This window comes from Cryptotermes secundus, unplaced genomic scaffold, assembly GCF_002891405.2.
Source record: "Cryptotermes secundus unplaced genomic scaffold, Csec_1.0 scaffold1304, whole genome shotgun sequence".
NCBI lineage: Eukaryota > Metazoa > Arthropoda > Insecta > Blattodea > Kalotermitidae > Cryptotermes > Cryptotermes secundus.
Genome location: NW_019723929.1, coordinates 450,797 through 476,817, shown reverse-complemented (window position 1 = coordinate 476,817; position 26,021 = coordinate 450,797). Strand labels below are relative to the sequence as shown.

At 44.1% G+C, this 26,021-nt stretch overlaps 1 protein-coding gene across 3 annotated transcripts in view; it reads right to left on the bottom strand.

Annotated features, from left to right (window-relative positions):
- Positions 1-26,021, bottom strand: part of LOC111862210 (titin) — a 261,060-nt gene that overhangs the window by 115,828 nt on the left and 119,211 nt on the right. For all 3 annotated transcript variants that reach the window (XM_023847418.2, XM_023847419.2, XM_023847420.2), the window contains one exon: positions 13,282-13,404. In XM_023847418.2, the coding sequence (XP_023703186.1) occupies positions 13,282-13,404 (123 nt within the window). The remainder of the gene's footprint in view (positions 1-13,281; positions 13,405-26,021) is intronic.

Sequence of the window (26,021 nt, the reverse complement as noted above, 5' to 3'; positions counted from 1 at the left end):
AAAACCGGTTGTAGGATTTGAAGTATTCACAGCGGTGACTGTGAAGAATGTCGTCTTCTAGGAGGTGGCGCTGTGTAGATATTGTGTGAACCGACGTTTCGGAGGAGCTCATCCATCTTCAGGGTAGAAAAATCAGCGAGCGAGGAATATGCGTGAGCAGGTGGCTGCAGACTGAGCCACCTGTCGAAAAAGAACAGCTATATAAGAACAGAGGGTGGAAGGGAGAGCAGGCCACAGGGAAATTAATCGAGAGGAGAGAGTATGGTCTGCAGAGATCAGGTAGGAAAGCCAGGCGAGCAGGTAGCAAAGAATGGGAGAGTGCAGGTAGAAGAAAGTCTGCTAGCCACCTGCTCACGCTGGTTCCTCGCTCGCGGATTTTTCTACCCTGAAGATGGAGGCGATGTTCCCCGAAACGTCGGTTCACACAAGATCTACACGGGGCCACATCCCAGAAGACGGCATTCTTCAAAACCTGTTGTTTACACGGTATACCTTACAGGCCCAGTCCTAGTGTACATATGACCTACCTAGCTAAAAGTTATGTACAGTTGTCTACTATTTCCGGGCTCGCTATTCTCGAATTTGATTTGAAGTACAGAAGTTTAAAACTGTACTGCGCTTTAAAAAGAAACAGCAGAAACAGTGAGGTTAGACGAAGCAGCTATAGCTATAGCTGTTACATGATTCATGTTCTTTCTTGAAAAACTAAACCCACTAAAAGACCTACTTACATCTCCATTCCAATTTCGAATGAAAGCTACACGTTTTCTACCCTTCCCATGCTGCATGCTTGTGATACTCACTTACGTCAGTATGAGGCAAACTCTGTACGACGCAATTACCACAGAGGGGATGCCTCACCTCGGACATGGGGGTTTATAACTATGGAATGGTTCATCGAATGAAACGGGGAATCCGAACAGAGCTCATGAAATCTACATTCCTACTGCAGAGTATCCTAGTCCTGCAAATCTTTTATTGATGATTATTCAGGGAATGTACATTTATATAATCCACTTATAAAATGCATTTTGGTTGATGGATAAGCGTGTTGGATTCGTGTTAATCGAAACCCACTAGAGTCAGATATTCTGCAATGTCTGCGACAGTAAATACGTTACACAGTGGTGGCGGTGGTGAGAGATTTTGTTTTGGGAAAACACACACTGTTTGCTATCAAACGCCTCCTCCTTTTCCGTATGAAAAATAGGCAAGAAACTTAATTCCGATCACCAGTACTCATCAAAAGGTACTACCCACGAGTACAGGCAGTAGCTTTCATCCCTATGGAACGTCGTGGTTGAATGGGTTAGCACTTGTTTTGGCCCCGGGTTCAAATGTCAGCCTGAAAACCGGCTACTCTGAGGTGTTCCATGTTTGTCCTCAGTCCCGCTAGACGAATTATGGAACAGTAACTCAAGTTAGTCCACGATCGCTTCCTTTCACACTCTTTACTATCTTCGCTAACCATTCTTACATGACACCATGCAGTCTGTGTATTAACAGCGCCGTTAAATAAGCCATAAGTCAAATTCGTCTTGCGGTAATATATTCGGGCGAAACTGTGAAACAATTTTGCTGCTATTTGGTATATAATGGTGCGTGGTTCTGCTATCCAGAGGCCTGTCAATGATTTATGTATTTATAAATCCGCTGAATGACTTCATCGGACAGTGCCATTCTTTGTGGGCAGGGCATGCTGGGTGAACATGGCTGCGCTGCAAACGTTGTCTTCGGCAGATGTTGCGTAGTTGGAACTAGACGTGCAGCCCGGGCCTGTCAAATTCCTCACCGTTCCTGACGACGGGAATATTATAAGGCCCACGGTTAGGGGCTTCCAAAGGAGCACTGCGGCTCATGAGACGAGGTTGCGGTCACACATTGCTTCGTGTCCATATGCCCCTGCATTTCAAACACTTCCATAGTGCATTTTACTACAGCTGGTACAAGTAATATTCTTTCTTTTTCTTTATTTTTAAGGACTCAAAAGTGCGTACTGAACATTACTCTTGCTTGCCAAGCATCTTCAAGAAAAACAGGTGAAATTTCAATATACTTAAACTGATAAAATTCAGTTTTTTAATTTTTTATTCTTGTTTTCTTATTCCTCTTCCTTTCTTTTTGAGTTACAATTCACACAGCCCAAGTGATAAAAATCGATACACTAAACTAAGCTATAGGTAAGGCCGCGCCATAGCTCAAGCGGTTAGTCGCTGGCTTCCCACCGCGGCGGCCCGGTTTCGATCCCGGGTCTGGTCAAGTGGGATTTGTGGTGAACAAAGTGGCGCTGGGGCAGGTTTTCTCCGAGCACTTCGGTTTCCCCTGCCAATCTTCATTCCACCAATTGCTCCACAAGTACCCTCACCTATCATCTGGGGCTGGTACAACTGGCCTCAGTACAAGGGACTTAGTCCCACCCCACTAGCAATAAAACAAAGCTATAGCTAAACATAAGATCGGCTGTCTTACATCTTTACGAGTATACTTACGATGTTTGCAAAAAAAAACTCCGAATTCTTGGAAACTTAATATAATTGCGTAACCTATTAAGTGAGAGCCACTGAAAACATTGTGTAAGATTTGAGGTTTTCACGGTGGTGACTATGAAGAATGCCGTCTTCTGGGATGTAGCGCCGTGTAGATCTTGTGTGAATTGAAGTTCTGAAGGAACGTCTGTTCACACAAGATCCACACGCCACCACATCCAAGAAGACGGCATTCTCCACTGAAAACACTGTGTAACCGTCTGCTATCATCCGGCCATGTACTTCCTCTCCAGTCGATTTGCACCGGGTTGCCTTATCGCATGCGGCAGACGATAACTCATCTTTTTAATGCGACTCCAAATATGCATTTTCCCGTTTCTCTTACTTGGATTACTGGTATGTTGAAAGGAGCAACAAGACGTATTTACATCAGATCTGCAGCAGAGTCTCTGACCTATAATGTGAAACAGATAAGGGACCAAGACACAGGTAACCCACTGCTGTTTTACGGGTTCAAGATTCAGAGAATGACTAACAGCCGCTCAGCGAGTCAAGGAATTTAACATCTTTTACAGTACCTTGAAGTTCATTACTGCGTTGACACGAGCCGTTAAGTTGAAGGTCCAGCGTACAATTTCGTTGTGTGCTAATTCCTTTACGCTGAGGGGTTACTAACCCTCGATCAAACCACTCAAAGCTAGAGACGAAACTTCGGAAACCAAATTTCCCAAACGATGATGGCACAGACCTAGAAAAATCCATAGTCAGTCCATGGATATCCTCGCAGTAGGCCACTTTCCTATGCTATTTTTATTTCGATAGGTTTTCCGATATTTTACCATGACGACCAATCAGAATGCAAAATCTGGTTCGTAAGTCCCCGATAATTTGGTATCACCCACTCACTCACGGAGCTGAGCCCTCCTTGAGAAGCTGCCAATTGTGCAGCTACTTTAAGAACTTCCCAGCATTTTATGGAACCCGAAGGTTCAGTACCATATTCGCAAGAACCCTCCACTAGTCCCTATCCTGAGCAAGATCAATCCAATCCATACCATCCCGTCTTATCTCTCTAACGACCATTTTCATTTTGTCCACCCACCTACGTCTTGGTCTTCGTAGTGGTCTCTTTCTTTCTGGCTTTTCCACCAATATCCTATATACATTTCCCTTTTCGCTACTTCGTGCTACATACCTTGTCAATCTCATCCTCGACTTGATCATTTTACTTATACTTGGAGAATACTTCAAGTTATGGAGCTCCTCATTATTCAGTTTTCTGATAATTTTGTATATTCAGTTAAATTAAATGTCCTTGAAAATTTACCAGATGGATGGCTATAGAAATAAAATATGTTTTCATGACCAGCTTAATACTTTATCTTCCACTTTGTGGTTACCAACGAAACTGACAAGATTACACAACTGCAAGTCCTTTGTTCGCAAGACATTATGCTGTGTTATGAGCGCCCAGGGCAAAACCCCACATATTCCTCTCCGCTTTGCCACTTCATCCAGGATAACCCTTGGGATGGAGGATCAGACTGGACTTGCGGGGCCACGAAGCACTGAGGCACTGATGCAAAGGGTTCACAAGTTTCATAGGACTGGCTGGCAATCGGTAGACAGATGATAGAATTTTATTATCACACTTCCCTGGAGAGAATATCTCACGTTGACTTTGCCGGTTGACAGCATTGGACCAACAGAAAATTATTATTATTATTATTATTTCGAACCGGGGTAGCGCAGTCGGTACAGCGACTGGCTACGGGCTGGACGACCGAGGGGTCGAAGTTCGAGACCCGGTAGGGCCAAGAATTTTCTCTCCTCCATATCGTCCAGACCAGCTCTAGGGTCATGACACCATAGAGCCTAACAAAAGAAGTTCACCGACGTTTCGGACTAAAACACTACTTTCATCTTCAGAGTGAAGAGTAAGCTGAGTGCGCAAATAAGGAAGCAGCTACAGCTGAATCGATGAGTACTACCCGCTGGGTCAATTTGCTCAATTAACGTTGTTTAATCAGTTCGTCATTCCGTGACGTCGTGTCAAGTGCGAGTGATGGTTCCATTTGCCTTAAAAGGGCAGCACGGAAAGCCGTAAGCCCGCACAGTATGTCTCGCGGGCGGTAACTGGAGAAGGAATGGGGCGCTATTTTTAGGTCCATACTCTCTTCTCAAAACTGCCCATATAAATAAGCTGCTCCATGTGCACTTCCTACCGCGCCCTGCACCCAAATTACTCCTCCATTCAACGGGACTCTTCAACGTCCCTCAAATGCGGAACCAACGTGAGGTTGGTTATATCACACAAGTAAAATGTTCACTCAGTGGATGGCGCCAATGCGTGTGTGCGTGTCCGTCAACACGTTGCACGTCCCACTTCTTGTTGCTATGTTACGACGCTAGACGCTATCAGTATCTAGGCTACAAGGAGTCGACTGATAGGACTGATCAATTGGAGGGGATTTTAAAGGAAGCGGTCGTGGTCTAATCGCGATTCTATCCCGGCATTTGCTTCGAGGAACTCGATAAAAACACGAGAAAACTAGACCAATATACTCGGTGTCCCACCTGAGATTCAAACCGAGCACTTCCCGAACATGAATCCAGAGTGTTACCGCTATTCCGACCAATTCGGAAATCGGTACCTGTGTTTAATTAATTAAGCAGCACGCCATGAAGACGTATAGGGCCACCATTCTTGACCTCGACACTAGATAGATGTGTGGCTAGCTTCACGCTCGGGCTGCTTTATCCCCGCTGAGAGACCTCCGGTACCCATTATACGAGTATAAGAGGTTGCGTGGGCCTTAGACCCGGTCTGGACGCTACAGAGTAGAGAAAAATCCACTGCTCCCGGCAGTCGAGCCCGGAACCCGTCATTATACCGACTGAATTATACCAGCTCGTATTCAAACTCGTCTCAGACATACCAGGTGAATTACATTTTGGTCCCTGTTGGTCCACTGACATCTACACAACACGGGAGAAGGGTCCGAAGGTGATCTGGCCTCAAATAGAACTCGACATGATGTTTCAGAAACGGCTCGGTGCATAAATATATAAATATGTGGCAAAATAAGCCAGTCTCCTGCCGATTGTGGTTTTCTGCGCTTTTACAGTCTACACTTTTATGTGGCTACATACACAGGTTGCAAATAATGGGTCTACAACTCGGAAGACCTCAATCTGAATGTACAAGACTACAAAGTGTCACAAACAAGAAGACTATAACCTGAATGTACAAGACTACAAAGTGTCACAAACAAGAAGACTATAACCTGAATGTACAAGACTACAAAGTGTCACAAACAAGAAGACTATAACCTGAATGTACAAGACTACAAAGTGTCACAAACAAGAAGACTATAACCTGAATGTACAAGACTACAAAGTGTCACAAACAAGAAGACTATAACCTGAATGTACAAGACTACAAAGTGTCACAAACAAGAAGACTATAACCTGAATGTACAAGACTACAAAGTGTCACAAACAAGAAGACTATATAATCTGAACGTACAAGACTACAAAAGTGTCACAAAGAAGAAGACTATAACCTGAACATAAAAGACTACAAGGTGTCACAAACCAGAAGATTATGATCTGAAGGTACAAGACTACAAAGTGTCACAAACCAGAAGACTACAATCTGAAGAACCACGGCCGCAAACATTGCAAAATATGTACACAGGTGTATAAGTTGTCACTATTTTATTTTATATTTTTCTGATTTCTTCGGTTGGGGGGTGAGACTCTGTCCATTTGATACATCAGCCACTATCTGGGACCAGCGCCCGATGATAGATGTTGATGATGATGATGATGATGAGTGTGGAGAGGCCGGTGTAAAGGGAACTGGCAGGGAAAACCGAAGTACTAGGAGAAAACCTACCCCAGTGCCACTCTGTCCACCACAAACCCCAAATGACCTGACCTAGCTTCGAACCCGGGCCGCCACGGTGGTCACTGCAAATCACACATGAGCTGACCCGGGCTTGAATCCGGGCCGCAGCGATGGGAAGACAGCGACAAGTAATGAAACTCTGCGTCCCATTAAAGGCGAGGAATTCCTTATTAGCTGGGAGGCTATTCACTTCTCAATAAAAACTTTGCTCCATAGAGATAATTCGCTTTAAATGACGCATTAATCTCGTATCGTGTGCGTCAATATTTAATCAAATTACTTACTTACGGGGGAGAGCCCTTCTTGAGGAGAAGCCAAATCTGTAGCTACTCATGGAACACGAAGGTTCATTATAGTGTTCACAAGAGCCCTCCACTGGTCCCTAACCTGAGCCAGATTAATCCAAACCATACCATCCCATCCTATCTAAGATCCATTTCAATACTGTCCATCCACTAAAGCCTTGGTCTTCCCAGTTGTCTCCTTCCGTCTGGCTATCCCACCAATATCCTATATGCATTCCTGATCTCCCCTATTCGTGCTACATGCCCTGCCCACCTCATTCTCCTTGACTTGATCATTATAATTATACCCGGAGAAGAGTACAAGTTATGAAGCTCCTCACTGTGCAGTTTTCTCCAACCTCCTGTCACTTCATCCCTCTTCGGTACAAATATTCTCCTCAACACCTTCGGTCTATGTTCCTCCTTCCATGTCAGAGACCAAGTTTCACACCCATACAGAACCACAGGCAAAATTATAGTTTTGTATATTCTAATTTTTGTTTCTGGACAGCAGACGAGACGACAAACTGTTCTGGACTGAATGGTAACAAGCATTACCCGAGTTCAATCCCCTCTTAATTTCCTCCTGTATAAAGTTTTGATTTGTTATCGTCGTTCCCAAGTATTTGAACTGTGCCACATTTTCAAAACATCTGTTTCCTATCTTTATGTCATGATTTTGCCCTGCATTTTGGTGACGAGACAGCAACATATACTTAGTTTTCCCTGTCTTTACTTCTAGACCAACGTCTTTACTTGCGTCAATTAAAGTTTGTGTTTTTCTTTATGGTATCTACATTATCACCCAGTAGATTCACATCATCGGCATAGACCAACAGCTGATGTGTACCGTTTAAGTGCAGTCCCACCTGGTTTCCCTGGACCTTCCTAAGGGCATATTCTAAAGCAAAGTTGAAAAGGAGTGGCGATAAAGCATCTCCTTGTCTTAGACCATTCTGGATAGGAAATTTATCAGACAACTGTTTACATATATGAACTTTACGATACGTTTCGTTTAAACACATTTTTAATCAGCTTAATCAGTTTCATGGGTATCCCAAACTCTATCAGAATATTGTACAATACTTCCCTCCTAACTGAAGCATAGGCTTTCTTGAAGTCTACAAATAGCTGATGTACTGTCTCATTGTACTCCCATTTTTTCTCCAGTATCTGATGAATGCAAAAGATCTGATCTGTAGTTGATCTGTTACGTCGAAACCCACACTGATGATCCCCAATAATTTCATCTATGTATGGACTTAACCTTGAGAGAAGAATATTGGTTAAAATTTTGTATGAAATTGATAGCTGTGATATCCCCCGATAATTACTACAGTCAGTTTTATCACCCTTCTTGTGAACTGGTAAAATAATAAATTCCTTCCACTGATCTGGCAATTTTTCCTTATGCCAAATAGAAGTAATTAGCTTATGGATCTTAGAACGTAATATTTCGCCTCCTGCTTGAATAAGTTCTGCCAGAATTTGATCACTACCTGGCGATTTATACCTTTCAATGTTGCAATGGCACTTTCAACCTCAAAAGGGCTGGGATCAGGTATTAACGGCTCAGTTGTCTGCATTTCTATCTGCCTCACATCACTGACCCTATGCACATTCAATAACTGAGAGAAGTATTTTCTCCACCCATTCAAAATGTTGTGGGAATCTGCAAACAGATCACCATTCTCATCCTTCACTAAGTTACTTCTAGGTTGGTAACGCCTCTTTAAAGTCATTTATTCCTCTATACAGTTCTCTAGTATACTTGTTCTTGCTGTTCATTGCCAGCTCATCAATTTCGTCTTTCAGATATTCCCTCTCTTTATTTCTGACATGCCTGCTGGTTTCACGTTTTATATTTTTCAGATTATCCCTATTTATTTCGCTTGGATCGTGTGACTATTGCAGTCTGGCTTGTTTTCTTTGGTCTAGTAATTCTGAGCATCCTTCATCGAACCATAGCTTATGCTTCTTCAGGTCATAATAATCTAGACTCTTTGGCAGACATTTTTATATTCTCTCTAATAGTTTCCCAAGCTTTATTAACATCCACCTCAGTGACTAGTTTTCCAAAGCCGCGAATCTATTTGAGATTCCAACACGATACTGCTCTTTACCCTCTCATCATCATCATCACCAGTAATCTGTCAAGACGACAGGTCCACAGTCTCTTCCAAAACAGTTCCTCCACTTACTGCGATCTAGAGCTTTCTCCTTCAAATGACAGTATCCTCTTCTGTCCCCAAGGTCATCCAGCATCTTCTTACGTCTTCTTCCTCGTCTTCTTGTCACTTCTATCCGCCCCTCTATCTTTCCTTCAATAACTTCTTTTAGAAGGCAGTTACCGCGTAAGATATGACCAATCCAATTAGCCTTCCGTTTTCTTATTTCTTGTAGGATATTCCTCTGCTCACTGACTCTATATAACACTTCTTCATTTCTCACATAATCGGTCCAACTGATCTTCTCCATCCTTCTCCAACACCACATTTCGAAACTTTCCAGATGTTTCTGATCTACTGCCCTAAGTGTCCATGTTTCAGCCCCATACAGAGCTATGCTCCAAATGTAGCATTTCACTAGTTTCTTCCTCAAATTTAAGTCCAATTTGCTGGTAAAAAGATTCTTCTTCTTGCTAAATGCAGCTTTTGCCATGGCAATCCTGGATTTAATTTCACAAGTACACCTTCCATCATCTGTTAACAAGCTACCCAAATATTTAAAACATTTCACATTCTCCAGTTGTTTTTGGTCTATCTTTATTGTGACTGGGGTTGGTTGTCTCGAAATTTTCATTACTTTTGTTTTCTCCACATTCATTTCCATGCCATAGCACCTTCCAATTTCAATTAGTCTATCAATCATGCCCTGTAGCACAGTTTCTTCCTTAGCCATTAACACAAGGTCATCTGCATATTTCACAGTTTGAATAATTTGCCCTCCTACTTTGAAGTCACCGAGCCCATCCAGAGCTTCCTTGGTAAGGCATTCGCTGTACAAGTTGAACAGAATTGGTGATAAACAGCATCCTTGTCGAACTCCTCTTCCAATCTGCACACTTCCTGTCTCCCCCCTGTCCAGTCGTACTCTAACTTTCTGATCCATGTACAATTTGCTAATCAATCTTCTTTCATGCCAATCGATACCTGTTTCTTTCAGGATCTGCATTAATTTGGTCCAGTTTACCCGGTCAAATGCCTTCTGCCAGTCTATGAAGCAAACACACAGTTCTTCATCTATCTCCAAAGTTCGTTCCGCTATAATTCTCATCATCCCAATTGCATCCCTGGTTCCTTTTCCTCTTCTAAATCCAAACTGATCTTCTCCAAGTACATCCTCTATTTTCCTTTCAATTCTTCTTTTAAGTATCTTTGCTATTATCTTTGCTGTATGTGCAATAAGACTTATTGTGCGATGGTCGCTGCATTTGGTGGCTTTTGTCTTTTTCTTTAAGGCAATCATTGTAACTTCTGTAAAGTCCTTGGGCCACTCTCCACTTTCATATATGGTGTTCACCTCATTTAATTTCTTGAGACTGAACCTCTCCATATGAACTCTGTGTGTTGTTTGTTTGCTCAATGCCAGTCTTTCCCTAACCTTTGCCACCACCAGGTAGTGGTCAGTATCACAATCTGCTGCCCTGAATGATCGGACATCAAGTACACTTGAGTGCCGTCTCCTATCTATCAAAATATGGTCTATTTGATTGTGTATCTTCCCATCAGGAGATGTCCAAGTAAATTTATGGATGTTACGATGTGGGAACATTGTACTTTACTACTCTAACTCCATTATCATTATTAATTTCACGCAAATTCTCATTCCCAGTCGTTGGTTTCAAAATGTCTTCCATCCTTACTTTGGCATTGAAATCTCGTAGCAAAATTTTCATAGGGTACTTCGGGAATTTATCAAATACATGTTCCAGTTCTTCATAGAACCTGTCCTTTATGTCATAAATTTTATCTTCTGTTGGGCCGTGAACATTCATAACGATGATATCACACGAGCCACCTTTTAGTATTATATATGACATCCTATCACTAAGGAATTCTACCCTCTTAACTGCTGATACGATTCTCTTATGTACGAAAAAACCTGTACCTAATTCATGATTTTCATTCTCCTTTCCATAGAAAAATGTATAGTCTCCTGCTGGTGCGATGCCACCTCCGTCCCATCTGACCTCCTCTACACCCGCTAAATCTAACTTATGTTTTGAGATTTCTTCTGCCACTGCCCTGAGCGAAACTGCCTTGTACAAACTCCGAACATTCCAAGTGCCAAATCTCATATCCATTTTCATTAGCTTAGGTCGTTTATCCAAGGAATCCGTCGAGGCCCGAGGCCTTGTGTTCATTTTCGTAACAAAGTAATTTTTACGGTGAGGAGTTGTCAGCCCCACGCCCAACCCCCAAGCTGGAGGACCACCCCTTATCGGCTGCCCGCGACTGCTTATTCAATATATTCGCAGCTTTCCTCCATCCGCAACCTGACGACGCGCCATGCCGTGGTGACAAGGGACCAAATACGAATGAAAAAAACCTTGAAAAAAACTCCAATAATGTATTGGCGTTTCAAATAATACCTTTCTATCTGCAAACACAGGAACTTCAAAACAGATGTAAAATCGCAAGCAGTGTATCAGGAAATTCTGTGTAGGCTTGCTCCAGAATTGTGTCTATCTCCGCATTCTTCTTGTAACGTCGCTCGATCACCTCGGGCTAATGACCTTTACTTTCGTAACCACAACACGTTTCATGTTCCAAACTACTTCATTTACTTTTACAACCAGGCACAACTAAAATATGCCACTGGATTGTTACGTTATTTGTTGGTTTCCAGTCGGGGCGTCTCAATGAGTACAGCGAACAGGCTACAGGCTGACACCCGCGGAGTCTGACTCGGATTCCCGGTGGAAGCAAAGATGTTACCTTCACCACGGTGTCCAGCCCGGCTCTTCAGCCCACCCAGCCTCATTGCTCGGGAGTAAAGCAGCCGGGACTAGAAGTTCTCCACTCGCATGCATTTGGGGACGAAGTTAAGCATGTGTGGAGTTCCACTGTCCCACGTCTTAACAGCCGTCTAAGTAACTGACTGACTGACTGACTGACTGACTGACTGACTGACTGACTGACTGACTACACGCACACGGAGCTGAGTCCCCGTTGAGAAGCCGACAGCTCCTCAACCACTCAAGAAAATCCCAGCATTTTCTGGAACCCGAAGTTTCTTATACATGAAAGGCTTCGCGGAAAATTTAATGTCAGCTATTACTTCACATGAAGTTAATACCTAATTTTATGTTGTTGTTTTTTGCCAACAGATTGTCTTATAAGCAGCTGGCAAGTAACCTAAATATAGACCTTACAATGCTTCGACATCGTCACAGCTTCACAGTGTGAACTGCATCACTGTGCTGTATAGTAAACGTGGAGTTCCCAGAATAACGGTTTTCTGCAGGGATGCCATCCAGATGTTGTGCAAGTCGTATCCCTTTGAGCCAGCAACTACTGCATCATTTCATATTGCATACATTGCACTTCCGTATTTGGAAATCTTTCGGCTTCCCTTTTTAGAACGTCCACTTCTTACGGAATACTCGCATTGTTACATCACAATGCACTGCCACTTGTCAGGCCTACGTTTAAATGTGTTGCTGAATGCAGCTGCAAGAAGAACACAGCTTCCGGCGTCGAAGGGTACGGTGACTAGTGAAACACGAATTTGAAACAACTGGAATGAACCGGCCTCTGTCTAATCTGACAGGGAATCGGAAAAACCACGAAAAAATGGCCATAAGAGTAGGTTTCCTAATAATATTCGAACCGGGCACCTCAGGAATACAACTCTGAAACGTTACGTTTCGAGTGGGCAGTGTCAGTGTTGACTGAATTCATCTGGCTCAAGACAGTGTTGGTGGCAGACTTTTGCGAACAAGGCAATGAATTTTTGGGTTCCATAAGAAGCAGGGCATTCTTGACAAGCGACGCGACTGTCGGTTTCTCAAGTAAAATTTTACTCCACGGAGTTAGTTAGTTAATTAGTGCGTGAATAGGTTGGCTGTTAGTGTCTGAATAAATGCAGAAATCATCAATGGCGATTGGTGGTCAACGTTACCAGGATGAGTGAAATATAATGGACTAGGGATCTTGCTCCAGGCTTCCCCTGAGAGCGTGTATTTGTATATTTACACAAGCTTTTAAAGATGTCCCGTTCTTCTGTCTGGTTCATTTAAGAAATAGATGTACTTTCAAACAATCGATAAAAAATATTGCTCCTTATTTTTGTAGTTTTCTGGACTTTGTCCATCGTCTTGGGTTTCCAAACTGAATATGTGTATGTTTCGGAAACAGGGTAAGTTTCCGTCTTCAGATCCGATAGATCGAGCTACTCTCGGGCGCAACGACTCAGATTAGTTCGGTCTCTCGGATCCATCTGATAAAGCACTTTCCCATCTTATCACCTGAGGACGGAGAGAGAACCTGTGTCCGAAACGTGACGGTCTAAGCACAGAAACCAGCAATATTAATCGCAATATCATAAGAACACTTCAGAATGAATATGCACAGCCAAGATGCCCTGTCTGTACCTGTAGCTGCAGCAGGACCTCATCATGCGCACGCTGCAGGTCACTGGCTTCCTTCAGACTGGCACCAAGTTTCGTCAGTTCTGGATGAACCTCCAGCACCTTGAGCTGCAACCACTCTCGACTCTGGAAGAGACAGAAACCGGCAATGATAACACTGCACACACCCAATCCTCAAGTATCCCCCGATTCCATTTGTATCCACTTTTGTCTTTGTCTCGCGGTAGCGTAGTTGGTTGAGGCACTATGCTACACAAGCCCGAAGGTCGTGGGTTCGAATCCAGATGAGGTGGGTTTTTTTTTCGATTTATCTAAACCCTCCAGCCGCACTATGGTCCTGGGTTCGACTCAGCCTCTAACAGAAGTGAGCACCAGGATCTTCCTGCGGGAGTAAAGGGCGGCCGGTGACAACCTTACCGCCATGAGTGAGCTGACTGTCTAGAGAAAATGTGGGAGCCTCGATGCCTCACAACCCTCTGGGCCTCCCCGATCTGTTACACGCATAGCTTTACCTTTTACCTTATTCACTTTTGTCAACCGTGGTTTCTGGTTTTGTGGGTCGGTGGTTATAAATTGATGTGTGCACATGTAAACATCTCTGAGGCACAAAGAGGGTAGGCACAAGCAACATCAGCAATGCCGTGATAATCATAACGGATTTTAGTTTGAAGTAGTTTTGGGAGGGGTTAATTTCTTGGGGTGGGGTGCAACTGAGTCCACTCGGTACGTCGGCCACAAATTGGCCTCTTGTACCAGCCCCTGATGATAGATGACGATGATGACGAATGTGGAGCAGTCGGTGGGATGAAAATTGGCAGGGGAAACATAATAACTCGGAGAAAACCTGCTCTAGAGCCACTTTGTCCACCACAAATCCCACATGACCAGACCCGGGCTCGAACCCGGGCCGCCGCGGTAAAAAACCAGCGACTAACGGCCTGCGCCATAGTGCGGCCTCTGTTCAGTTCGTAGTAACCTTACAAGAACAAATTTGATTATTTTACTGCTTTAATTTGTATGTTACCCCGACATGTGCGGCCTATTATATTATAACATGTTACTGCGTACTATTGTGTTTGGGGAAAACAGAAAACTCAAGACTTCAATAACAGCGGTTGCAGTCCCCCTCCCCCCATAATGTCCCCTAAGGCAGCGCGTTTGCTAATGCGCTTCATAATGTGACACAGTAAAATCTCTTTATGTGGGTAGGAGTCAGAACGTGCAACATAAAATCTCTCTCATTGCAGAATCAACATCACCTCCACAACAAATCACATTCTAGCAAACGAGTTAGGAACGTGCAGTATAACCATGACGCGCCACACCTGATGTAGTGGAAGTGTCAGTTCATGAAACTAAACCATGGCACTGGAATGTGGAGGAAATAACACGCAACTGCACACACCGAACTATGGCGTGAGATTTGAAGTTTCCACGGTATCGAATATGGACACTGCGGTCTGGTAGATATTTACCGACGTTTCGGTAAAATCGGCAGTCTTCATCTTCGAGACAGATTACTGTCTTGTAATATACGACATCGTGCAGCATGGTAAATAAACACAAACAGCATGACGTCACATCTAGGAACTTCCGAACAATGGTTGTATGATAATTAGATTGTGGTGCGGAGAAAAGGGCATTACTTAATTTCATAGTCGCTCTGGGCCATTCGAGCGACAATTAGCTCAAGAAGAACTGTGTTCGATGTAGTCCATCAGTTACTGCACGCCAAAGTATCTGAGAAGTACCACACCCACGTGAGAGCGGGACCAGTGCTGCAGATACGATGAGCAGGACGGTATCTATTTGTATACGTCACGAAATGCATGCGATGTTCATTTGTTCACGCAACAGAATCCACTGAACTGTATAATCTTGGCATACTAATGCTCACTCTGTCATCCACAAAACAAATGACAATAAATCCGGAAGCATCCCCTTCCAGTCCCCCACCCCTCACGTCACTTATGCATGTCTCTAAGCTAGTCTTATTTTAAGACTAAGCAACTCTAAGGCTCTTTTCACACTATACGGTTTTGACCGCACGGCAAAAACTCGAACGGCGACATTCTTTCAGTGGAGTGAAGAAGAGCATGGCCCCTTTCACATTACACGGTGACGGCAAAATGCCGTCCGGGTGCCGTGCAGNTGTAGTCCGTAAGCGAACTATACCGACCGAGAGACCGCCGCTTGTCGGCGAAGTTAGTGCCAACTTTAGCGGATACAGGGTGTCGCGTTGTCAGCGCATCAGATCCCCACAGCCATTAATCTCGGTCTTCTAGACCGAAGCCGCTATTTCCTTCAAATATTTCCTCAATTATCCTAACTAGGCGGAGTGGACCCCGTTCGAGACCCACTACTTCTCAGAAAATCTGATAGCGCCGGGAATCGAACCCGGGACCTCTGACCACTAGACCACAGAGGCGGTCAATCTAACATATGTATAAGTACGCATGAAAGTCGCGATAGCTCAGTCGGTATAAATTTTACCTTTGCTTTAAATCTAATAGCATGAACACGTTTCGTACATCCACTATCCTCTGTGTAAACTCGGCTTTCATCCTGTGACTTTTTACAGAGGTAAAGTAGCTAATGACACCAGACCGTGTGGATGTTATGCAGCCGGTAAAGTATGTAAAGGAGTTGCTACTGCCCTACAGAGGTGCCGTGATAGCGCAGTCGGCATAGTGACTGAGGGGTCGGAGTTCGAGTCCTGGTAGGGTCAAGGATTTTCTCTTCTCCACGTCGTCCAGACCAGCTCTGGGGCCCACCCAACCTCCTATGCAATGGGTACCGGGGGCTCCTTCCCAGGTGGTAAAGTGTCAGGGGGTGAAGCTGACCACTCACCTCCAACTAGTGCAGAGGTCAAGAAAACGTGGAACTCTATATCCACTCCCCAATACGCCTTCATGGCGTAACGCTTAATTAGTTAAGCACAGGGGCAAATTTACTTTTATTCCTCTTAACACCATTCTCCAGAAACTCTGTATTTTCTTTACCCCACAGCTGCTTCTCTAATGCTGATGGGATATTTTCTTTTTCCTTGGCACTACAGTCCCAGTGGGCCTAGGCCTACCTCCATGAACTCCGTTCACTTCGGTTTTTCTAGATCTTACACATACGGTAGGACTCCTTGGGCGAGTGATCAGCTCGTCGCAAGGCCTCTACCTGTAGACAAACACAGAAAAACGCACACAAACATCCATGCCCTGAGTGGGATTCCAACCCACGATCTCGGCTTCCGAGCGAGCGAAGACAGTGCATGCCTTAGACCGCTCAGCTACCGTGACCGGCGCTGATGGGAATACTGTCTCTTAATATTCAATGTCTTCTTACTCGCCTTTTCTTCTGTATTGCACTGTAAAGTTAGCTTATTAGGTGTGAAGCTGGCCAATGGTATCATTTACACAAACACATTAGTAATCCTACACACATGCCTAGCCAATTGCAACCTCAGTATTTCACCGCGCTACATTACCTCCGCCAGGATTTGTCAAGGACACTACTGATTTATATGGTCAACTCCATGGCAATCTCAGAATAAATATTTAATTATTAGAGTAGGCAAAGAGTTACACCCTGCTTTACCTGTTTCAAAGTCCTCATTATACAATAAAGTATATAATGACTTTGAAAACGGATATCGGGTATATAACTGCCAGCTGGAACTAAAACAGAGATTCTCGGTTACTAACCACACTAAGGCATCGTGGATTACGTAACGTGTTGCAAGCAGGAGATACTCCAATGTCTCCAGCATGTTGTTTCCATCTTGTATCATGCTTACAGCAATTCGTCTCTTAAGAAAGTTATACATTTTTACGAAAGTACACATCTGACACATGTTCAGTTTAATGTACTTAACTGCGCATTATACTGCTAGAGCACGCAATGCGGTTCATGCGCACATATGGCTGCACTCTGTTGAAAAGCACTCTGATGTCAGAGACGAGGAAAATTTAAATTTTTAGGATAATTTGACAAAATAAAAAAGCGATATGTACAGGCCATGTCCGTCCGTCAGTCTGTGTGTAATCTATTATCAATGACTAAACCACTGGATATATATTCCTGAAATTCAATATGGCTTTCACTGAAAATGATCTGGTGTTCATTATATTCAGCCACAATGATCCAAAATAAATTTTGGTTTACATAAGCATAGTAATGGACCTTCCCACGTTTCCCAAGAACTGTCCGACAGATACTGCTGCAATTCTATATGGAAGACCATCATCAAAAGTTGATGTACAAATTCGATTTTAATCTATACTGATCCAAAAATAATGCCTAGTATACATAAGATCACAAATGGATTTGTAAATGTATCCAATAAAATGTTTCACAGATTTTCTTAACATTCGATGTAGGAGACTTTCACAAAACGATGTCGGGTAAGTCGGAGTTTTAGATACGTGTATATCCACCCACAATGAAAGCCAGTGTACTAAATGGAGTAGTTCTGCCCCTTTTCCAATCCTGCTTACAAAGTTATGTTCCGGGAAACTTTGTCTAAGAGATACACAAAAACTGTGCGTAGCAAACTGGTCATCTTAATAACAGGGTGTCTGGTGCCGGGTCCTGTGCCCAGTCCGCAAGCCATTAGGCGAAACTCACAGGAACTCACTTTTGTTTCGTCCACATGTGAAATACGCCAAGAAATCGATTCAACACAACAGCTGTTACGTCATTACAATTCTTATAAGACATTATTCTTAAAACAAATGAATAACAGCAGGCCCTAAACTCCTTCACTTGATACACGTATTTACATTATCTGGACTCCGTGGTCTGTAGTCCCCAAGCGAACTATACCGACCGAGCGACCGCCGCTTGTCGGCCAACTTTTGCGGGCAGAGGGTGTCACGTGGTCAGCTCAACGAATCCCCCACGGCCGTTAATTTCGGTCTTCTAGACCGGAGCCGCCATTTCCTTGAAATAGCTCCTCAATCTTCCTCCAGAGGCTCAGTGGACCCCGTTCGAGACCCACTACTTCTCAGAAAATTTGGTAGCGCCGGAAATCGAAGCCGGGACCTCTGGATCTGTAGCCAGGAACTCTGACCACTAGACCACAACTGAACACCTACATTAATTACCACTATAAGGAAGACTACATTCAATGACGTGTTTTGGGGAGTTCAAATGTGTATAATAATAATGCATTCTTGCGTCTTAAACCCACAGCATCCGTAGCTGCCGGCTGCGTGAACCAACTACAAAATTGCGTGTGAGAAGGTTCCCCAGGGCTACATTACTATATAAATTATAACTCGATTCATTCATTCATCAGTAATCTGTCAAGACGACAGGTCCACAGTCTCTTCCACAACAGTTCCTCCACTTAATGCGCTCTAGAGCTTTCTCCTCCAAATGAGAATATTCTCTTCTGTCTCCAAGGTCATCCAGCATCTTCTTACGTCTTCTTCCTCGTCTTTTGTCACTTCTATCCGCCCCTCTGTTTCCTTCAATAACTTCTTTTAGAAGGCAGTTACCGCGTAAGATATGACCCATCCAATTAGCCTTCCGTTTTCTTATTTCGTGTAGGATATTCCTCTGCTCACTGACTCTAAATAACACTTCTTCATTTCTCACATAATCGGTCCAACTGATCTACTGCCCTAAGTGTCCAAGTTTCAGCCCCATACAGAGCTATGCTCCAAATGTAGCATTTCACTAGTTTCTTTCTCAAATTTAAGTCCAATAACTCGATTATTTCAAGAAAAATCAGAATTAAGATCTTCACAGTATTTAATGTTCATTAAATAATAAATTATACGTCATACCATCTCGCAATAAGTAAATGGAAGGCAGTGCATTCCTTAGTTGTGGGCCTCAGAGGCAACGGGGAAACTTCGCAAGTTACTTGTGGCTAGGTAGCCGCAGGGTTCAGTGACGACCAGGAGGAGGGCTCTAATCTTCGGTTTATGACCTTCAGGTGATGTGAATACCGAAGAACAATGCCCTACCAACTGTCTAGGACAGCTTGTAAGTTAATCTCGCGGATGCTCTGCATGAAAGGACGAGGAATACAAGGCGATGCGACGTACAGGTATTCAGAGCCACTGTTTAAAAACTGCTTTCTGTTCAGCGATGCAGAAGACGTTCAGGTTTCTACGACGACATCAAAACAGGGTCAAATATCAGATTTACTAACCTGGCTGCGACTTCCATGCATAAAATGAAGGCATAATGGGGGAAGCTGTGTCTTCTCAGTGAGTCTATCTCGGATTTCGATAAAAGTTTCTTACACAACACCTATATTAAACGCAGTCGACCGAATTTCATTCTGGCCCATGTAGATCACACGACACACTGTCTGTCTCTGAGAGGGGAAAAAGCAAAAAGATAACTGGTACTTATCATAAACCACCTTTAGCAACACTTCAGATTTTTACTCTTCAAGAAACCTTGGTCGATGTCGTGTACGTTCTGGAAAACACAAGGGAAATTATGTACGACTGTATGCAGTGTGGTGCTGTAACCGTACGTCCCTCGCCAAAACTATTTAATTAAGGGCAGGACGAATTTTTGCAATGTTTCTCAGCATGAGAGACGCTCCTCCGGCGAGATACCATCCCGGGACCGTCTAGTTGTAATTCAGCTATTGTCCTCCTTAGGCTTAGGGTGCCACTATTGTCCCTAACGTCGCCTGTTTGCTCCTAGTGCCATAACCAATGAAATGACTTGTCCGAGACCGGCCAGGAGGGGTCTTGGGTTCCCTGATCGTGTGCCTTGAATACCTAGGAAGGTTTATGAGGGGCATCTCGAAAATACGAATGTAGGACAAATGTCGGGCTAGACCCGTTGTTATTTTCTTGTTTTGTTTTAGGCCCACTGGGGGCATTTGTTTACAGGGAGCGGAGGTAGACAATTAAAAGGGAGTTACAGGAGGGTAGTTAGCGAGTGGTGTGTGTGGTCAGTGAGCTGGGGGCAAATTGGTGTACAAAGGTTAAGTGTGACGGAACGGCTAGTTTGGAGGAATAATATAAAGATTAATCACTCTATGAAATTTTAAATTAAGACTTCAATACTAACCCCGAAGTGTGTTTCACTCCCATATCCGAAGCACCCCTATCCCTGAGATAAAGAACTCGAACTCGAGCTCGAGCCACAGTCGTGGCAGATGCAAGTCGGTGGGCGGCCGCAGTGCCTGCAATGTGATTTACTTTCTAACACCAATTTAATGTCTGAAGTAACTGAACACCACTGCTAATGAGGTATGCAAGATCGAAAAGTATGCTTTTGAAAAATATTTCCACTCCAAACTCGAGTACTAATTGCAAGGAGCTGAGCCCTTCTTGAGAAGCCGCCACAGGTGGGTCCCGTGTCACCACGGCATGACGCGTCCTCAGGTTGCGGATGGAGGAGACGCCCTCCAGGTATGGAGAGTAGCTGCGAATATACTGAATAAGAAGTCGAGGACAGCCGGCAAGGGGTGGTTCTCCAGCTTTGGGGTTGGGCGTGTGGCTAACAACTCCTCGCCGTAAAAAAACTTGTTACGAGATGTCATAAAGGCCTCCAAAGTAGCGTGTTACGCCTTTTAACTCTAATCCTGAAAATGACAGCCGTGAAATTCTTCAATGCCAGGCCGCCATTTTAGGCTATAAGAGCTGCGCTAAGGGCTTTAAATGTGGAGAAGGAATTTCCTTGAAATGTTTCTTCACTACGTAGTTAAGTTAAAATGTCAACGAATATGATGTGTGGTCAGATATGGCAGGTTTTGTAACGGTCGAAATTTTGGAGACTTGGCACTCAAACGGTCAAATCTCAGGGCAAGGAAGATAACACACGATCTACAATCAGGTAACATGTACGTTCCACTGGGTTCTCGTCAATAAGAACTACAAATGTTGCAGTTTGATTTTAACATTAGCACTACTGCGCCTATGTTGCTGGCCACTGGCCGTTATATGAGTTATGTCTGACATACTCGGGTCTACTCTCGTCTTCGGGTGACTGGGTCTCTTCACACTGACATACTGTTGTACTGTTAAGAACAGGGCGGGCGGGTGGAATCGAATCCGGTACGTCTTGAGGAAAGGCTCCTACCATAACCACAGTCGATGTAACGGGAACCAGTCACCTTAGGATGACATCCTCGGACAATGTACGTTAGAAAGTTGTCCCTGTGCTCAACGAATTAAGCACTACGCCATGAAGGTGTATAGAGGAGTGGATGTATAGATCCACCTATTCTTGACCTCCGCACTAACTGGAGGTGAGTGGTAAGCTTCACGCACCAGCCGCTTTACCCCCGGAGAAAGAGTCCCCGGTGTTGGGCGAACACCAGGGCTGGTCTGGACGATTCGGAGAAGAGAAAATTCTTGAAAATACCGGAAATCGACCTCCGACCCCTCGGTCCTCCAGCACGTAGCCAGTAGCCATACCGACTACGCTACCCCGGCTCCTCGATATACGTTAACAGAGGCGTAATATTGACACAATGGGTCGAACCATTGTCAGTGTTTACAGAATCGGTTTGATTTTAACAAACAGGTTATCCGACGAGTACGTTTTATCACTGATCAAACACGTTCCGTCAGCATGGATCTATAGGACTATACTATACGTATGTGAACACAATGAGCAGTTTTGCTACGAGGTAGGCATTGCAGATCGGCACGCCTGGTACGAGCAGCCAGCCTCTTCGACCTGAATTTGCGCTCTCAAAGAAAAAAGAGAAGGAACTCGCTGTCTTCTCTCATTAATTAATTCAGTTCGTACTTCACAGGAAACATATTAAGTCACCAACACAAAGATGAGCCGGTTAATGCTGTTTAGACAGAAAATCGCTGTTTATTGTGAGGACCATACGAAAAACACAAACACGCTCCGTGGACAGAATGCAGTTTTCTATTGCGATAAAGCAGGCTGTGCTTACAGAATCATTGGGCTTTAAAGGGATATTCCATTCTGCTGCAGTCTACGGTTATTCAGATTAGTCAAGAAGAGTACGCCTGTATTTTTGTTCAATTACGAGAGCTAGTTTGTAGGCAGGCATACAGACATGCATCATAAGGAGTGGGCCTAACTGCTGGCCCTTGCACAGCGACCTTCAGTGACCTGTGCTTTAGTTATATGCCTATATGGCGTGAGTAGTTCAGGCTATGTAACGTCGAATGGTAGGTTCACTAGAAAATAAAGAATTGGAAATGATGTGAAAGGAGCAGTAGTGGCATTTGCCCCTAAGGTATAAGCAACACCATGAAAAGCTCTGCCACAACAGCAGAAATCCGATCAGAGCTTTGCATCCGGGCCCCCAGAACACCGCGACAATCAGCCTTTGTTATAAAGAATGTCTGCATGTATGGCGCAACCACGACGTCATGAAGACGTATAAGTCAACACAATCCGAGCTTCAGCACTCAGCATCACGCTCCAGTCCCTATCTTCCAGGAGGCGCTCCCGGATATGGCCCAGGGCCGGTCTCAACACGGTGCTGGGAAGAAAATATCCCTGTCCCTCCTGGTAGCTGAACGCAGGTCTCGCCAATTCCTTTACTGACAGAGCCACAAAAGAAAAAGAAACTCCGCGGTTTTAGTACGCAAGCCAACTATACCGGCCGAGCGACCGCCCCTTGTCAGTGAAGTTAGTGCCAACTTAAGCGGATAGAGGGAGTCGCGTGGTCAGCTCAACGAATCCCCACCGCCGTTAATCTCGGTTTTCTGGACCGAAGCCGGTATTCCCTTGAAATAGCTCCTCAATCTTCCTCACGAAGCTCAGTGGACCCCGTTCCAGACCCACTACTTATTACAAAATCTGATAGCGCCGGGAATCGAACCCAGACCTCTGGATGTGTAGCCAGGAATTCTGACTACTAGACCACAGTGGCGGTCGTCCGATGTCAAACAACTGTAGAAAATTAAGTAATAAACTTCTGAAGTATTTTATTGTAAATTTTATTAACCGGTTAACTGTTTTTCCCCCATTCTGTACATGTGTGTGTAATTTTCTTTCCGAAAATAGTTGTGTAAACAATTATATAAATTAAGATTTATAGTAAACTATGAAGGCTACAAACTACATCCAAACAGACAGTAGGACGAAACACATGGCAGTCTCCAAATCTGATCGCGGAGCGCCATCTTTCCTTTGCAGATTCGCCCCCGGACATTCCTGTGCAACCAACATCGTTTGTCCGGAATAAGTTTCTGTGCACAGCCGGCCCGTGTGCAACTCTGTCATGCTACGCTCTCGGAAGCGTTACATTGCTTATTATCGCCCCGACGGTCTCCTGCAGGCACAGGCAGAGGGGCTACAACGCTGTATCTTATCACCATGACTTCTTCAGGTAGAAGAGAACTGTACCTATTATGTGGGGCCTATTAGATAAGGTTGCCGGCCACAGGAGCAGAGCGGTCTAGGGCATGAACTGTCTTCACTCACTCGAACGCTGGGATCGTGGGTTCGAATCCCACTTAAAGCATGGATGTTTGATGTGTGTATGCGTTCATTCTGTTTGTGCTGTCCTGTGTTTAGGCAGAGGCCTTGCGACGAGCTGATCACTCGCCCAAGGAGTCCTACCGTCTGTGAAAAATGATTCCCGAACTGAAGAAGAAGCCTGGGCCCTGAGCGAGCTGTAAGAGCGACTGAAAAAAAAAACAACTAATTCGGTTTTTTCTTACTATATGCTACTTATCGATCAAATTTCAAATCACGTTTTCATAAACTTAATGTTCAGGCATCCCCGATTTCCGACGGGAATACGTTCCTACATGAGACGTAAATGGAAAGCCGTGCACTTACTGTTCAGTATAACATAAGATGGGCCGAACACATTTCCTGCCCATGTATCTGTTTCCTGACAATCATTCTCACAGTACGTCTTCAGGGAAGTAGGCAAGACTACACTGCAGGCCGCCTTTTCTTTCGTCGCTACTTAAATAGACTGCCTTTGCAACGGAGCGAGTCACCGTGGAAGTCATACAATATACAATTCTTCTGCTTGCCTTCATTACTGCATGTTCTCATTAAATGTTGTTACTGCAGCCTTCAATTAGGCACTGTTGCCGTCTCTGCCCCTTTGTCTATGACCAGAAGGAGAAATAAAACAATGCGAATGTTCACGCTCAAGTTACAAGTACCTACACAAAAACAACTGTTTCCAGCATCAGAACACAATGAGATAAACAACGTACGTTATGCCTTACATGTGTCCACACTGTAAAGGAGTTCAATTCGAAAGGAACTGCGCAGTGTCCCATTGCGCATGAAAGACGCAAGAGAAAGTGCGACAACAGACGTATACGGCACGGTTAACTACAACTTACTTCACTTTCAGAAGAACAAAACAGCCGTAATATTTTAAAATTCCATTATCACTAGCCTCCTTATATCACCACTTTCGTAACATAAATGAAAGCGGCGCACATTTCTACCCTTTTTATAATAAGACGACGGCCTCTGTGGTCTGGTGGTCAGAGATCCAGAGGTCCCCGGTTCGATTCCCGGCACTACCAGATTTTAGGAGAAGCAGTGGGTCTGGAACGGGGTCCATTCAGCCTCGTGAGGATAACTGAGGAGCTATTTCAAGGTAATAGCGGCTCCGGTCTAGAAAACCGAGATTAAGGGCCGTGGGGATACGTTGCGCTGACCACGTAACATACTATATCCGCAAAATTTGGCACTAACTTCGCCGACAAGCGGCAGTCGCTCGGGCGGTATAGTTCGCTTGCGGACTAGAGGCCACGGAGGTTTTGTTTTGTTTGTTTCTATACTAAGACAATGTGCAGAAATTTTGTAAATCACATGAGTAAACACGGTATGCAAATACAGTAGACGCACATCGCAACTATGAAGCCCCTCAACTCAAAGTATACCAAGCATGTGATAATGTGCTGTCTGGTCACATCGTAACTACCTTCGAAAATTTCAAGCCAAATGAAAAATAAAATGTCTCTCTTTTTAAATTTATTTTAGGATATTTACAATCTACTCATAATGTACTAATACAGAGTAATAAGCAAATGCATATGTCTCATTAACCGACCATTTTATTCTCAATTACTTCAACCAAAATGGATACTTAAAGTCCTAACCTCGAACCCAACCTGGTGGCATATGATGATGCTAAATTGTTAGAGACTATTTTAAAAGTGAAAGAACCAAAGTACACACACCTGGCAAAACACACAAAAATGGAGGCTCCGTTCGGTAAGTACTCGGTATTTAAATAGCTTTTTCCACAAACGTTCCGGTGTGTACAATGTTAAGTTGACTGACAAGGCTGCATGAAGGGGCCATCGTACATCCAGTCAAAACGGAACATACAGCCCAAGCTGGCTTGATGACATCACGCCAAGAGTAAACTTCAGGTCAGACGGTGCTGGGCCCGACGAGTGTTGCCTCGCTTTACCCTCACGGCAGAACTAAAATAGCCCGTACTGATTTCTCTAAATGAAGTAGTGATTCATGTCCCAGAACGGCGCTTGGTATTCAAGCGTCGTTCCATCATGGCCGCATTTAGATACACCGATATCTCGACACTGGAGTCATGAGAGTCTAAATATGAGAAATTCTGAGAACTCGCGATATCTCTTCATTCAGCTGTCACTAAAAGTTGGCAGAAATAATAAATCAATCAATTATAGCTCTTCGTAACTGATTTCTACGCAGTTTGTGTCGCCGATTCGAAATTACATGAAACTGGTACACTAACCTCAAAGTTTCGCTGCTCCGTGTTTCTGCAGAGGTTAAGCAGTGTCGAATGTTAGGACTGCTGGAAATGAAGAACTGAGAAG